This window comes from Bufo bufo, chromosome 7, assembly GCF_905171765.1.
Source record: "Bufo bufo chromosome 7, aBufBuf1.1, whole genome shotgun sequence".
Classification (NCBI taxonomy): domain Eukaryota; kingdom Metazoa; phylum Chordata; class Amphibia; order Anura; family Bufonidae; genus Bufo; species Bufo bufo.
In genome coordinates, this window is record NC_053395.1 from 7,199,996 (window position 1) to 7,216,492 (window position 16,497).

Genomic DNA, 16,497 nt, shown 5'->3' on the forward strand with positions numbered 1-16,497 from the left:
GCTGGCTTCCGGACCCGGAGAGCAAGGCGACAGACGCTTTTCTCCAACAATGGCCGGCGACAGGAGCCTACGCTTTTCCCCCATTCTCCATGATTGCGAGAACACTACACCAGATGCGGACACAGCAAATCAAACTGGTTCTCATAACGCCCTTGTGGCAGAGTCAACCATGGTTCCCGGACCTCCTGGCCTCCTCCTACATGGATCCTCTCCTCCTTCCATCCTTCCAGGACCTGCTCACGGATCCCAAAGGATGTCTCCACCCGCTCATCCTGGAAGATCGACTACCCCTGGTGGCTTGGTCTCTTTCCGGGGTTCCTGGCGAGTCAGCGGACTATCGCAGACTGCTAGGGACCTCTTATGGGACTCATGGGCCCCGGGAACTAGACGCTGCTACCTTTCAGCTTGGGCCTCCTGGTCTACTTGGTGCATGGAACGGGACTCCGATCCATTTACGGCACCTGTTCCCATGATTCTCAATTTTCTTTCCTCCTTGTTTTCTTCTGGCCGCTCTTATCGCTCTATCAACGTCGTTCGCTCCGCGATTTCGGCAGCCCATACTCCCGTCGGGGACCCCCCGGTCAGCAAAGATCCTCTGGTCTGTCGCCTACTCCGCGGCATGCGGCTCCGCCGCCCCCCAGCCCCCAAATACCATCACCTATGGGACGTGGGACTGGTTCTCCGTTTTTTCAGGGATTGGCCTCCGAATGACCGCCTCTCCCTTCGTCAACTATCCGCTAAGTGCGCTTTTCTCCTCTGTCTTGTGTCTTTCCGACGGGTGTCGGACGTTCGGGCCTTCGATGTCGATGCCTTTGAGGTGACCCCTGTAGGAGTCACTTTCCATATCTCTCGTCGCACTAAATCAGGTTCGACATCGGTCTCTTATCCCTTTTTTCCAGACGACCCACAGCTCTGTGTTGTGTCCACCCTTCGCAGTTATGTTTCGGTTACCTCCTCACTCCGTTCCTCTACGTCGGGTCAACTCCTAGTTACCTACGTGCGCCCTTACGCCCCAGTCTCTGTCACCACGCTGGCCCGTTGGATCCGCTGGATCCTTTCCCTCACAGGTATAGACCCCGCTTTCGGCGCCCACTCCGTTCGCGGAGCGGCGGCTTCAGCAGCCCTAATGGCAGGGGCGTCCCTTTCGGATATTCTCCGAACGGCGGACTGGTCTAGGGAATCTACTTTCCGTACCTTTTATTTTCGCACTCCCCCTTCTGCTGGGACATCTCTTCTTCAGCGTTAAAATTGCAAAATAGGAAGCCTCCTGTCGTGTTTTAAAATTGAAGATTATGCTAGCTTTAGTGTACTAATAATCTTATTTTTAATAAAGACAGGAGGCGAGTATTTTCCCTCCCTTCTATTCCCTACCCTGACTCTTTGGGGGAGTGAATCTCAAGGTGTCCGATATGGGGCTCGATTTTAATAATCTCTCTGTTTTGGGACATATTCAGAATTTCTCACCCTAAGTATTGCCTCCCTGACGGGCAGTTCTTAGTTGTATTACATACTTACACCTACCATACATTTAGCCACTAGATAATTTGCACGCTATTTGTAATGATTTAATTTTACACTATTCCGTTAAAGCCCATAAGCGTGAATATTTACGATTCTATACCTAACCTATTTTATACTCTCCTTTCAGCGTAACCCTCTTCAGGTCCTCCACTGGCCGCTGGTTTGTTAATCTTACGACCCCATAGGATGAGATGAGAGCTTCGTTCGTTCTTACCTCCAACCTCGTTTACCAGAAGTCTCCTCAAGTTCTGCTCGCCAGAAACCGCTGTTACAGTTTTCGTTGAATTTCTGGATGTTCGAGCTCAACCTGGACTTTGATGTCGCTTTTAGAAAGAGGAAGTGTACAGGCAGCATGACCCTTATATACTATGCGGCGGAGTGATCTACTTGTTACTCTTTACATTTTTTTCTTTACTGCTGTGGAGTTCGTAAAGAGAGTTAATGCAAAATACTCGCCTCCTGTCTTTATTAAAATTAAGATTATTAGTACACTAAAGCTAGCATAATCTTCAATTGTCTATGGTGGCTAAGAACTCTGCTTTTCCTCCGGGGCTGACAACCTGTCCTACGAGGCTTATATAACCACAGTTGTCAGAGCCATCTCTTGTAAGAAGCCATGCACCCGTGTATCTGTCACATGAGCAGGGCAGAGTGCTAGGATCTGGATATAATGAATGTTCCTATTCACTGAATAGATTACATCCTCGTTAGTCAAGGCTTGGCCACAGTGTCATGTCCTGGGTTCTGGGGACAGTGGGCCTGTGTGCTGTGTGTTCCTTTCATGGACAATGTCTCTGGGTAGTCTACATTTTGCTTTTCACTGTTCTGGATCAATATGTGAAATGTGACTGATACCAGAGGGCAGTAGCCTTGACTCTGCAGCCATATTACCTGCACCGGGAGGGAGGTCCAAGCATTTCATGTCTGGCTGGATGTTCGTCAGGTTCGTAAACTTCAGATTGGGCACATACTGCTGGATCCACTGCTGATAGTTCGGCACAAGAGAGTAGACTCCAGGGCGGTATGAATAACCGCATCCTACATCCCAGCTGACAATACCGACCTGGTACCAGCAACCCTGCACCTTACACACCAGAGGCCCTCCAGAGTCTCCCTGCAACAGAGGACAATACAACTCTCTCCAATGTTCTAAAATATATTCACCAAGAAAAGATCTGCAGCAGAATATTATCAGATGCCCCATTCCTTCAGATTACCCTTCTCTGGTCCTTACACTCAGTCTCAGCTTCCTGTGCTCACCAGCAGGGGGCAATTTGTAGACTGATGGACATGGTTGATTGAAGTTACATTCAGATTGCCTTCTAGTGGTGCCCACAGGAAGCTGAGATGATTCCAAGTGTGATGGAGCATTGCAGCCTTGTCATGTGTTTTAGAAAAATGCTGCAAATCGCTTATTGTGCTGGTTTTCTAGAGGACACGTGTAATGGTGAGACCACTTTACAATGATCAAATGAGCTCAAAGATGAATCCCGAACTGCAGCATGGTCCAATGTAATGATACAAGGCAGTATATGAGGTGTACACCTTCTGGTGACACGGTCGACTGACACTTACCTGACAAGAGTCCTTCTTACCATCTAGGTACCCAGCACAGATCTGGTAGTCATGGACTATAACGGTGCTTGCATTCACTGAGGACCAGACATGATAAAACAGGTCACATGTCACATGGTCTATTAGAGGGACCTCCACCTCCTGCAGGGTCAGATTTTCAGTCACCCCTATAAGGAGACACAGATTGAAGGACAGTGATTATACAGGTGAAACTCGAAAAATTAGAATATCGTGCAAAAGTCCATTTATTTCAGTAATTCAAATTAAAAGGAATTGCATTAATGCAGCTCAAAATTAGAATTTTGTGAAAAGGTTGAATATTCTCGGCTCAAAGTGTCACACTCTAGTCAGCTAATTAATCCATACCCCCTGAGCAAAGGGGACCTCAAAATTGAGACTTTGGGGTTTCATAAGCTGTAAGCCATAATCATCCAAATTATGATAAGTAAAGGCTTGAAATATCTCGCTTTGCCTGTAATGAGTCTTATATGTTAGCTTCACCTTTTAAGTTGCATTACTAAAATAAATGAACTTTGCACGATATTCAAATTTTTCGAGTTTCATCTGTATATTGAATGCCCCTCACCTACCTACAGAATGGCCGATCTCGCACCTAAAAGTTGTAACTGCCTCTCGCCTTCTCATCATGAGACATCCAGATGCCTCTAGATCTCTGGATCTGTACTGCGAGACAATTTCCTTCTGGACCCTGTACCAGAGGATCATCCGGTGGGCCCAAGCTCTGAAAATTATGGACCCCTAATAAAAAAGGGCCTTTAAGATCCTATAAACTCAGAGGTGTCCCTGACAATTAGGGGCGGACTGGGAACTTAAAATGGCCCTGGAATAAATGCTAAAAGTGGCCCCATTTTGTAGTCAGGTCCAAATGGATAGAAAGGCAGGGTCCGGAATACCATATTGTGGCACGTTCTACCGCCCCAACAGAGCCAAATACCACAGTCCATCTAAAAAATCAAGCTTCCAAAAACTTGCAATGGCCGGCTGCGAGGAGGGCTTAGGTGGCCCCCTGGGCATCGGCCCACCTGGAAATTTCCCTGTAAGGTCTATGGATAATCCACCCCTACCTGACAATCATCTCCAGTTGTGGGCTCAAGGAACTTCAGTCGGATGCTGCTCCTGACCATTAGCTGTTATAACGGGAAGAGAAGGTTTCGGTCGGCACTCGGAAGTCAGTGGTGCACATGATGGGATTGATAAAATGCGTCCCTGTTATAGCAATACTTGTGAATAGAGATGAGCGAATCGAATCTCACAAAGTGGAATTCGATCTGAATTTCAGGATAAATTCGATTCACCACGAAGCCGAATTTCCTCGTGCTTTGTGTCAGCGAATCAATTTAACCTGAAATAGTGTAAAAAAAAACAAAAAAAAAAACATACTTACCTCCTCCAAAATCACGCTTCCAAAAACTTGCACTGGCCGGCTGCGAGGAGGGCTTAGGTGGCCCCCAGGGCATCGGCCCACCTGGAAATTTCCCTGTAAGGTCTATGGATAATCCACCCCTACCTGACAATCATCTCCAGTTGTGGGCTCAAGGAACTTCAGTCCGATGCTGCTCCTGACCATTAGCTGTTATAACGGGAAGAGAAGGTTTCGGTCGGCACTCGGAAGTCAGTGGTGCACATGATGGGATTGATAAAACGCGTCCCTGTTATAGCAATACTTGTGAATAGAGATGAGCGAATCGAATCTCACAAAGTGGAATTCGATCTGAATTTCAGGATAAATTCGATTCACCACGAAGCCGAATTTCCTCGTGCTTTGTGTCAGCGAATCAATTTAACCTGAAATAGTGTAAAAAAAAACAAAAAAAAAACATACTTACCTCCTCCATTTGCTCGCGAGGGGACACCAGCCACCATCTTGATTGAAGATCTCGGCCGAGATCCCGTGCGTGGAGACGTACCTGTGTGAGATTTTTCTCTAGATCTCCAAGCAAGATGGTGGCGGCCAGCCCGTCGTGAGCAAATGGAGGAGGTAAGCATGATTTTATTTTATTTTTTATGTTAATTTCACAGTTTTTACACTTGGATGCTGCAATCATGTATGAACGCAGCATCTGAGGGGTACAATGACGGGGGGTGGCGCTATCGCATCTCCCTGTCATTGCACCCACTACTTACAAAAAAATGCGCTTCGTGACAAAGTTATTCATCACAAAGCAAATTTTGGGGTGAAATTCGGCGAATCAGCCGAATCGAACTTTTCATAAATTTGCTCATCTCTAACTTGTGAACAGTGGCGTAACTAGAGTGCCTTGGGCCTCATGGCACACGTTGGATTGGGGCCCCTCCACCACGCTATGCCCGGTCGCACCCTCTGTGTCCACAATTGTCACACCCCTGGTCCCTGATCGCCCAGTAATGCCCCTAGTAATGTCTCTCACTGCCTCCCAGTAGTGTCCCCCACTGCCCCAGTAATGCCCCCCACAGCCCCTAGTAGTGTCCACCACTGCCTCCAATAATGTCCCCAGTATTGTCCCCCACAGCCCCAATTAGTGCACCCCACTAGTGCCCCCCACATCTCCTAGTAGTGTCCCCCACTGCCTCCAGTAATGGCCACTGCTCCCAGAAGTGCCCCCCACAGCCCCCAGAAGTGCCCCCACTGCCCCCAGTAATGGGCCCCAGTAGTGTCGCCCACTGTCCCCCAGAAGTGCCCCCCACAGCCCCCAGAAGGTCCTCCAGTAATGTCCCCAGTAGTGTCGCCCACTGCCCTCATTAGTGCCTCCCAGAGCCCCTAGTAGTGTCTATCACTGCCTCCAATAATGTCCCCAGTAGTATCCCCCACTGCCCCTAGTAGTGCCTCCCACAGCCCCTATTAGTGTCCTTCACTGCCCCAGTAATATCCCCAGTAGTGCCTCCCCACAGCCTATTGTAGTGTCCCCCACTGCCCCCAGTAATGTCCACAGTAGTGTCCCCCACTGCCCCTAGTAGTGTCCCCCACTGTCCCCAGTAATAGCCCCAGTAGTGCCCCCCATGTGTGACTAGTTAGTGTTACAGCGCCGGGGCCTGGTGCTGGAGGCCTAGAGACTGGAGAAGTGCATATCATGCAGGTGAGATGAGCGCTCTGACGGGGCCCGGCATTAAGTACAGTGAAAATGCTGCGTTACATATGAGCGCAGCAGGCCCCCTCCCCCCGCCGGGCCCGGTCGCACCCTCTGCGAGCGCGATCGTTACGCCCCTTGTGAACTATAAAAAAGATTAACTGATTGGAGATTGCGAGTGTTGGGATTTCTTCTATATGTTACTGGGAAGGAGCTGCTGGAAAGACAACCTTCCCTGGGTAACCATAAATCATGGTGTCCTCCACAGTAAGCAGTTGTCTGGGTGATAAAGGATCCTGAGTGATGGACCTCCATGACTTCCATGTGCCGAGGAGATATATCCTCTCTCCATAGAGCAGCCTAGAGGAGAATGTCGGTTCTCGAGATGCCAGGGCAGAGTTTTTGTGTTCATATCTAACTTAAATCTCATGGAAAAACTTCAGGGTAATTCTGATATAATGAAGCCACCCCAAAACCAGATTCCTGTGTGTTGTGTTCATGGGGATGAGAGGATGGTGACGTCCACCATTCAATTTATTATCCACTTTCTAAAAAAATGTCCCCACAGGCCCCGTGTCATGGTAAGACTTACAGCTGCTGTCTCTGACCCCCCAGCCTGTGGTCCAGCAGTCCAAGCCACAGGGGGAGTTGGAAGTTTCATCTGGAAGCCGGACGGCTTGGATGTATGGGGTGTAGCTGACGGGCGCGGAGAGCTTCAGGAGAGCGATGTCCCCTCTGGTCAAGACTCCAATATAGTCAGGATGAATAATGACCTCATCCAAGTAGCGTCGAATCTCATGGAAGCTTGGAGTATTCAGCTGGTACATGCCCAAGACGACCGAAAAGCTGTAATAATTACTTGTCCTGAACAGAAGAAACAATAGGGTGAGAAGAGCGTTCTACCGGGGATGTCATCAATCCGCCCATAATATGTTCTGCATCAGTGTGTCCTGTACATATCACCGAGGTGACATCTATCTATTTATCTATCTATCTATCTATCTATCTATCTATCTATCTATCTATCTATCTCATATCTATTATCTATCTACGTATCTATTATCTCATATCTATCTATTATCTATCTATCTATTATCTATTTATCTATCATCTATCTATCATCTATCTATCTATCTATCATCTATCTATCTATCTATCTATCTATCTATCTACTATCTATCTATTATCTATCTATTATCTATCTATCATCTATCTATCTATCTATCTATCTATCTATCTATCTATCTATCTATTATCTATCTATCTATTATCTATCTATCATCTATCTATCTATCTATCTATCTATCTATCTATCTATCTATCTATCTATTATCTATCTATCATCTATTATCTATCTATCTATCTATCTATCTATCTATCTATCTACTATCTATCTATTATCTATCTATCATCTATCTATCTATCTATCTATCTATCGTCTATCTATCTTTCTATCATCTTTCTATTATCTATCTATCTATCTATCTATCTATCTATCTATCTATCTATCTATCTATCTATCTATCTTTCTATCATCTATCTATTATCTATCTATCACATATCTATCTATCTGTCTGTCTATCTATCTATCTATCATCTATCTATCTATCTATCTATCTATCTATCTATTATCTATCTATCTATCTATCTATCTATCTATCTATCTATCTATTATCTATTATCTATCTATCTCTCATCATGTTCTTACCATTCCACACAGTGAGCAGCAGTCATCACCCACTGGTTGGAGATCAGCGTCCCACCACAAGTATGGTTTCCGTCATACTGCAGACTGACTTGCCAGGGCCACTCCCCGTCATTGGCATCACTACCCCCAACAATTCTGCTGAGTTTCTTTAGGTAATCGTTCTTGGAGGAGGTTGTTTTAGGATTGGCCAAGAAACAAGTAACTAAAGGGAAGAGAAATCCATAGATTTAGATCCAGTGCGCTCAAATAACAAGTGACTCAACAAGAAGGACTATCGGAGGTAATGGGCTCCATGAGACGCCCCTCGGTCATTCAGCCCCCCCCTTCCCCCTTCAGGCAGCAGGACATTGAACTAGAATCTAGGAGAAGATTGGGGTTCCTGTCCTTCACCTGCTCCTTGATGATGACTGTTTACTAGAGATGAGTGACGCCCTTCACCACACTCAGGGCCGGTGCTGCCATAAGGCAGACCAAGCGGCGCACCCTGGGCGAGGGCGGAAAATTGAACCTTCCTTATTTTTTATTTTATTTTTTTAAATCACTTACTTGTGAGTTGCGCCGCAGCGCCGCCGGCCGCCCGCCCCATCCTGCGTGCACCATGCGGACCCCGCCCTCACTCGCAGAGCGGCACGGGCCCAGCAGCAGGGTCACAGGGTCAGGCCAGGGTGGGGTGACTGGTGAGTGGCGCAGCGGCGGCGGGCGGCAGCAGGGACTGGAGCTGACTGTGTCTGTGAGTCTGACTCACACACAGCCAGATTGCTGTAGCAGCAGGTGGGTAGGTGATCACTGATGAGCGCACTATCGCCAGAGTGCACGGCATAAATGTGTTTAAAAGAAATTATTACACAAACAACAATCATAAATACCCCATCCACTAATACTTGACATTTCTTGAAACTCCTCAAAAAAAAAATAATATATATTCTCTCATTGCTCTTTCCCATAGTCTACAAGGAGTCAATGACTTAGAGACTGCCCAGCCCTGGGTAATGTCTGATGATGAGGAAGATGATGCTAAATATTACATGGCCAAAGCCACAACAAGGACGTAGCTATAGATAGAGGCAGCAGATAATCCAGGGCCTGGTGCCTGAGAGGACCCAAATCTCCCTATGTCACATAACGAGGCACCTGCATTGTAAATGACCGATGGTCGGTGGTGACTCTGGTTTAGAGTTTGCATTCTTGCTCAGGACCTTGTGGCGTCCTGTAATTATCTGTAATTCATCCGTTCTGTCTACAAATCAATCTATTAGAAAAGCTGGAATCTGCCATAATGTTTAAGCTCCTTAGCCCTTGGGTTCTCCACTTGTAGGACCCCTCTGACAATCACTTCTTCAGTCACGAGTTCATAAAGTTTCTACCCTTCTATCTGGTCCCCACCTTCAATGGCTTATGGCAATTCAATGAAAGTAATGTCAGAGGGTGGGTTTGGCCAGTGTGACACACCTTGTATGGAGGTGGCCATGACTGCGGCTTAAAACGTTACCATCAATCTAGCATTGTAATAATAACAGCAGAGGACCGAGGAGGCGCCAACATGCCCCTTCAGCTTGACCTGAATATTTAGATATAGGGTTTGGTCAGTTCTCTGACTCTTTGTCCTAAGTAAAGGGTAGCCCAGCTACAACCTGTCCTCACCATGCCCTGGTCCAATTCTGCATTAAGCAACAGCAATGTTTGCTGCAGTTAAGTTACTTCTCATATAAAACATAATAGATTGAAATTTTATTGCAGTTATTTATTTTACTCACTTATTTTTTTTATCTAATTAGTATCTATCATTTATCTAATGTTGAGTCTTTGATGGCAAATGATCAGGGTCATTTATAATGAATCAGGAAAAAAATTAATGTAAATATTTCTCTAAATCCAATGATCCTAAAGTTTTCAGAATTTTGTAAATTGTAAAGATATGAGGATTCAGGATTCTACATCTCCCACTCCGGAGCTTCTAGACCCAGTGGAACATACAGTATATAGGGGGCATTTCATTGAGACACCTGGCAAGATGCTGCTGCTTTTTGGATGTTTCCACTAATATTTGAATCCTTAAACCTTTTGTAATTTCTGACGATTTAATTTTTTTAGACAAAGATTGAAATGTAATGGAACAAATACAACTGATAACAAGTTCTGATGACCATTTATAATCACTGGAGATCTGACATGGAAAGCTGCTGTACAGTCTTCCCCTGGAGAAGTTTGTTAGAGAATTGCAGTTTGTAAATGATAAAGAATCAAATCATTGATGCAACTTTTACAACCAAAGTTATAAAAAAAAATACATTTTGTTTTGTTTGTGACCTACCTAGAATCAGCAGAATTTGTTCTTTAAAAAGCTCCATTCTTGATGCTTGAGAATTGGCTCATGCGATTCATACAATGCTTCTTAACTTCTTCAAACAGAAAGTTCAGACAGCAATTTATGAAGAAAAGGTGACAGAGCCCGGCTGCCCCCATTGGTTATATCCCAACTAGAAAATGTAGAAACTCCTGAATGTTGAGTTCTCGTTCAAAAGCATTTACTGATTGTGTTCTCTGTTCTCCTGTTCCACAACACAAATCATTTGGTTAGATTTTCTTCAAAGGTTTCCGTAATTTTTCCTTGCACATCTCAAAGACTTTCTTTTCTAATAAGTGGTTGTTAATAGAGATGCGCAAAGGTTTTAAAAATTTTATTTGCGCGCTTCGTCGAATCTTACCCAAAAATATGATTCAATCCAAATTTATTTGTGACGAAGCGCATTGAAAAACAGCTATTTCCTGGCTGCATATGTAACACCCCAGAGTTGTGTTACGAAACTCTTTTACCCAGATACAATCTGTTAGGAGCCTTAACCTTATCATCTGATGTGATTTTACATTATGTCTTCACAACTGTGCATTATAAACCGTGTTAAATGTTTATTGTTTAAATTTCCATGTTCACCAGCATGTGATAAGGAGTTAGTTTCAGTTTAGTACATCTAAGCTGGAATGGTTCATTCCACCTTAGCTCCCCCTCTGTGAGCAGAGTGGGCTGTGCCCATATCCTGCAGCATGGGGAGAGAAGGAAGTTAGAAAGTAGTGTAGCCCACCACCTACTAGGGGTAGGGTGTGCATGTTAGGAGCTCCCAGATATAGGGAACCAAACCAGGATCTTGTCTCGGCTGAGACATTGATCATCATCCCCAGCCTGAGCCCTGCAGTCTTGGCTGGATGAAGCAAGCAGACAACTCCAGTTCCAGGAAGAAACCCCCCCAGGTGCCAGTATCAGGTGCCAAACCCCCTCCCCCCATGTGCCAGTATCAAGTGCCCCCCGCTCCCCCAATGGCAGTAACAGTCGGGTATTAAAAAAAAATGATAATAAACACTTCTACTTACCTCCATGTCAGCGATGCGATGCGATGCAGCCTCTTCCTGTGTCCAGCCCTGTATGTCCATATATGGAGTCAGTGCTTGTAGTTCAGAAAAGGTTTCTGCTGGGATTCGAACCCACAACCCTCTGTATCAGAGGCAAAGCATCTAACCACAAGACCATAGGAGATGCCTTGCTGCTGACTGAAAAAAAAGGGACTTCTACTGTTATAGCTGTTATGAGACTTCTACTGTTATAGCTGTTATGAGACTTCTACTGTTATAGCTGGCTAAGTGTACATCTATACACATGACAGCTGCTCATGTATAGAGATATAGCAGAGCTGAGTGTGCTGGGACAGCTGTCATATAGAGATATAGCAGTGGGGCAGCTGTCATGTGTATAGATGTACACTTAGCCAGCTATAACAGTAGAAGTCTCTTATTTTTTCAATCAGTTGCAATGCCTCCTTAATGGCTGAGAGGGTTAATGCTTTGCCACTGATACATTGGAGGTTGTGGGTTCGAATCCCAGACACATCAGGAAACTTTAGAATACAGTAAAATTAGATCACATTAGCGAGGGGCCTGAACATTAAGACATCGATATTTAACTAACTTGAAAATAAACTGTCGGGCCCCGAAGCAGCTGCTTCCCCGGTAGTTACGCCACCTCCTGGCTGCCTGTGTGTAGTGTCTGTGTGTGTTAATAAAAAAATAAGTGTTAAGGCTGGCCGCAGGCTAGCCTGGATTTGTGGGAGGGGCCGGTACCTGTCTTAAGCAGTCTGGCTCTCCCAGGCAGCCTGGATTTGTGGGAGGGGCCGGTACCTGTCTTAAGCAGTCTGGCTCTCCCAGGCAGCACGTCGTCCACTCGTTTAGGTCCTGACCACAAATAAAAAAAAAATGCGGTTCGGGCGGGCCCCCATAGCCACTGCTATGGTTGCTATGGCGATCCCTAAGCCACTTGCCTGTCGCATGTATTGCGCTATCCTTCTACTGCAAAGCTGCATCGTTAAAACTGCAAAATTGTGGATTTTTGAAAAGTCAGTAGCGCTGCTTGCTGTATTTGACTGGACTGTTTTGCATTCAAAATTGCTGCCTAAAAGACTTGTAGTTATTTGCCTGGCGGGAAAATTCTAATTGTACACCCTTTCAGCGCAGAGAACGTTAGTGCACAGCCCGATATGTAAAGTGATTATTCAAAGTGCTGCCTACTACTCCAATAACGTTCCAGAGAGGCCGGGCTGTATGCAAAGTGTGGCACCGCCCCCTCTGCTGTGTAATCGCGTTAAAGAGACATGGTGCACGGAACTTGCATGTGACGTACTCTCACGCATCGCGAGATTTGGTGCAGACAGGAGAAAAGGAGGATCGAGACTGTCAGCTAGCCTCCACGGGGAGACAAAAGCAAGTAGAAGCCCCGATTTAAGTCCTCAGCCTGTAAAGAACTTATTAATCATAAGGGGACATTTAACTAAAATCTTACCCTGCAATAACCTCCGGCCTGTACCGATTGATTCTTAAAGGGAAATACACCCGCAACAGTTGTCCATAGTAACCTCATTCAAAAAGTACAAAGTCAAATTTCACCTGCAGCATTGCAAATAAACTGTCATTGCCATGTCTGTTCAGGAGGAAGCCACGCAGCCTGACCTCAGCGGATCCCCTGCAGCAGCTGCAGCTGGCCCCAGTACACCACCAGCCACTGCAGCAGCCAGCATGATGCCACTAACCATGCCCTACTACTTTGGAGCCCCTTGGTTCCCACAATACTCTGGGGAAACTCACACCCTAAGAGACTTTAAAGAGAAAATGTGTGCCTTGTTCAGATTGTACCCTGTCTCCACAGAGCAGGAAATACTTCTAGCCCAATTAGAGGGAGCCGCACTCGGGAAGTGAAGTCCTGGCCTAGCTCTGAAAGAAGAACACTGGGACAGATCTTTGAGAGACTCTACACCACCTTTGAACCCAAGACCGTGTCAGAGGTCAAAATTACATTCTTCAGCATGAAACAACAAACCGGTGAGTCACTCAGAGACTTTGCATTGTCTTTACAAGAAGCCCATAGAGCTGTGGTTCAGGTAGACCCCCGTGAGGCAGAGAACCAAGACAAAACTCTAAAAGAACAATTTATTGAAGGTGTTAGCACTGACAACCTAAAAAGCCAGTTGAGAATGTTAGCTGCACAACACCCAAGTGTCACCTTCCTAGACTTTAAAGAGCTAGCCATTAGTATTCTGGGAAAGAGTCCACCGCCAGGACCTGCTAAAATTGCTGAAAGTCCTGTCCAGACTCCTGCTACCCCTTCCACGTGTTGTCCGGTAGCCAGTCAGGCAGCTCAAACTCCAGTCTCTGATGCCGTAGCAGCCTTGACAGAACAGGTTAACTTTTTGACAAAAAGCCTGGAGAAGTTGTGTCAGAAATTAGAACAGTGGGAGAAGCCTTTATTATTGGAGGATGAGACACCTGTACGAAAATACATTTTCCCACCTGACTACAAAGATATATATCCCAGAAGTCCTGGCGGGGCCCAAATGACCGCTCCATTGCCCGCAGGCAACCTATTTGCACCTACTGTCATAAGACAGGACATACAGAAACAATGTGCTGGCGGTTAAAGGAGAAACCCTTAAGGCTGAGGACCGCCCCTCGAGAGGTAAACCAATAGGTCCACAAGATCCCAACTGGATGCCCAGATATGTAGGATCCCGTCCAGAAGTAGCAATCCGAATTAACTGAATTCCTTTTGTAGCCCTACTGGACACCGGATCTCAGGTTACTACCATCCTACGGCCTGCATTTGATAAATACTGGGACCAGAGCCAACTTACGCAACCGCCAGAATCCTGGTTGGATCTTACAGCCAGCAACGGGAAACCCGTGCCAATACATGGTTATTGGGAACCAACTCTGCAAGTAGGAGAAACCACCCTACCTAGACAAGGTGTTATTGTTGTACAAGACAGAGACAAAGGTGGCTCTGCAGTGATCCTAGGAATGAATGTCCTTTGGAATTGTTACACTGAGATGCTTAAGGCATTACACCAATCTATGCCTAATGCTTCACCTGCCTCCAAAAGGGTCATACAACAGACCATCCGTGTGCTAGGTGCACAACAGAAATTTGCCAATGAAAAAGGAGAAATCTGCTGTGTCCACATCCGAGGTAACCAACCTGTGATCCTTTAACCAAATACAGAGACACTCATATGGTGCCGTGCCGCTTCAAGGTCAAGACTACCAAGCCATGGTAGAGTCCTTAGCGCTAGATGACCATCCTCTAGTCAGAGCCGCGAGGAGCTTAGTGACTGTTTCCCAAGGTAAAGTGCCTGTCCGTCTCATAAATTTGAATGATCACCATGTTACCCTCCATAAACATTATCCTGTTGCTCAGTTATTGCAAGTCTCTTTCCAGGATATTATCAGTGTGCCCACAACTAAAATAGGACAATCTGCGCAGAGCTCCAGTACTCCAGAACATGCTCCGCCTGCATCATGGTGGGAAGAACTTAATGTGGGAGACAACTCTACGCCCAAAAACCAAATTGAAGGAGAATTGAACATCATGAAGGAACATCATCAAGCCTTCAGTAAGCACTCTACGGATTATGGGGAAGTCCGTGGGATCAAACACACTATCCCTACCGGTTCTCACCCCCCAATAAAAGAAAGGTACTGGCCTATACCACCAACAATGTACCAATCTGTGAAACAAATGATCCGAGAGATGAAGGATTCCAATATTATCTAAGACAGCCATAGTCCATGGGCTGCACCCTTAGTTCTTGTCCGGAAAAAAGAATGGCAACATCAGATTCTGTGTGGATTACTGAAAACTTAACCAAATCACCCACAAGGATGCCTATCCCTGACCCAGGATTGAAGAATCCCTGACAGCACTGGGGTCATCAGCCTATTTCCCTACTCTTGATCTGACCAGTGGGTACTGGCAAGTACCCATGGCTCCTGAAGACCGAGAGAAATCAACTTTTACCACCCCCATGGGCCTATTCGAATTCCATGCCCTTTGGACTTTGTAATGCACCAGGAACGTTTCAACGACGAATGGAACGCTGTTTAGGCCATAGAAACTTTGAGACCGTCCTACTCTATCTGGACGATGTCATTATTTATTCCAAATCCTATGAAGACCACTTGAAACACCTTGCAGAAGTCTTCCAAGTCCTCATTAAACATGGACTCAAGATCAAACCATCTAAGTGCTACCTGCTGAAGCAGGAAGTCAAGTACCTGGGACATGTTGTCAGTGGAGAAGGTGTCAAACCAGATCCTGAAAAGTTAGCTGCAGTCTGGAATTGTTATAACCAAGAAGGGACGTCTCAAGGTTTGACAATATATGGATGTAGGTGCGACCAACCAAACCTGGCTCACCCTGCCAAAATAAGTAGAGCTATAAACAAAGGAATAGTGGGTGGGCACTCAAACTATGGACTAGGTAGAAAGCAATTTATTATAGAGTCAATAAAAATATAAAATATTACAATAAAATATAAACATAAACAATCCTAATTTTGCTTATCAATGCAAATCGCAATGTGTGTACTGAGACCTGCAACAGTATAGCAATATAGGACTGGGACTTGCAAAAAAAATCGACCAGCTGAACAGTAATTGTAGTCTGCTCCCCCGCCACCACTGATACACGGACATAGAGGTGAGTCCACTGTACTGTCGATGCGGGACACCGCACAGGAAGATATCGGTACGTAAGTAGTTATACTCCCTCTCACATTCACCTATATATAGGCTGGCTACTTGATTTATATGGGATTCATCTTGAGGAATTCCTCTTATGGCTGTTTAGCCCTGCATTTACCGCAAGGATCTCTATGTTACATACCAGAGACATTGTGATACAATATACCACTATTGAACTCTCCTACCATTAATCAGAGACAATAATTCACCAGTACTGGACTTTACTGACTGTTTGGATGTTTCAAGCAACTAAATCCTCACACTGTTGCAAGTCCTGGTCCTATATTGCTAAACTGTTGCAGGTCTCAGTACACACATTGCGATTTGCATTGCTAAGCAACATTAGGATTTTTTATGTTTATATTTTATTGTAATATTTTATATATTTTATATTTTTATTGACTCTATAATAAATTGCTTTCTGCCTAGTGACCTAGTCCATAGTTTGAGTGCCCACCCACAATTCTTTTGTTTATAGCAGTCTGTAATTGGCCTACTCCTACCACAGTAAAAGAGGTGAGAAGCTTTCTTAGTTTTGCAGGATACTACAGACTCTTCATCCCTCACTTT

The 16,497-nt window shown here is 45.5% G+C and overlaps 1 protein-coding gene across 1 annotated transcript; it reads right to left on the bottom strand.

The window, feature by feature from the left end:
• Positions 1-730: 730 nt before the first annotated feature.
• Positions 731-9,337, bottom strand: LOC121007945 (serine protease 33-like). Its single transcript, XM_040440213.1, has 7 exons — positions 9,319-9,337; positions 7,870-8,071; positions 6,754-7,025; positions 3,097-3,263; positions 2,413-2,635; positions 1,736-1,844; positions 731-857 (listed from the first exon to the last, which is right to left on the bottom strand). Exons 1-7 carry the CDS (start codon positions 9,335-9,337, stop codon positions 731-733), a joined length of 1,119 nt encoding a protein of 372 aa, XP_040296147.1.
• Between the last annotated feature and the right edge of the window lie 7,160 nt (positions 9,338-16,497).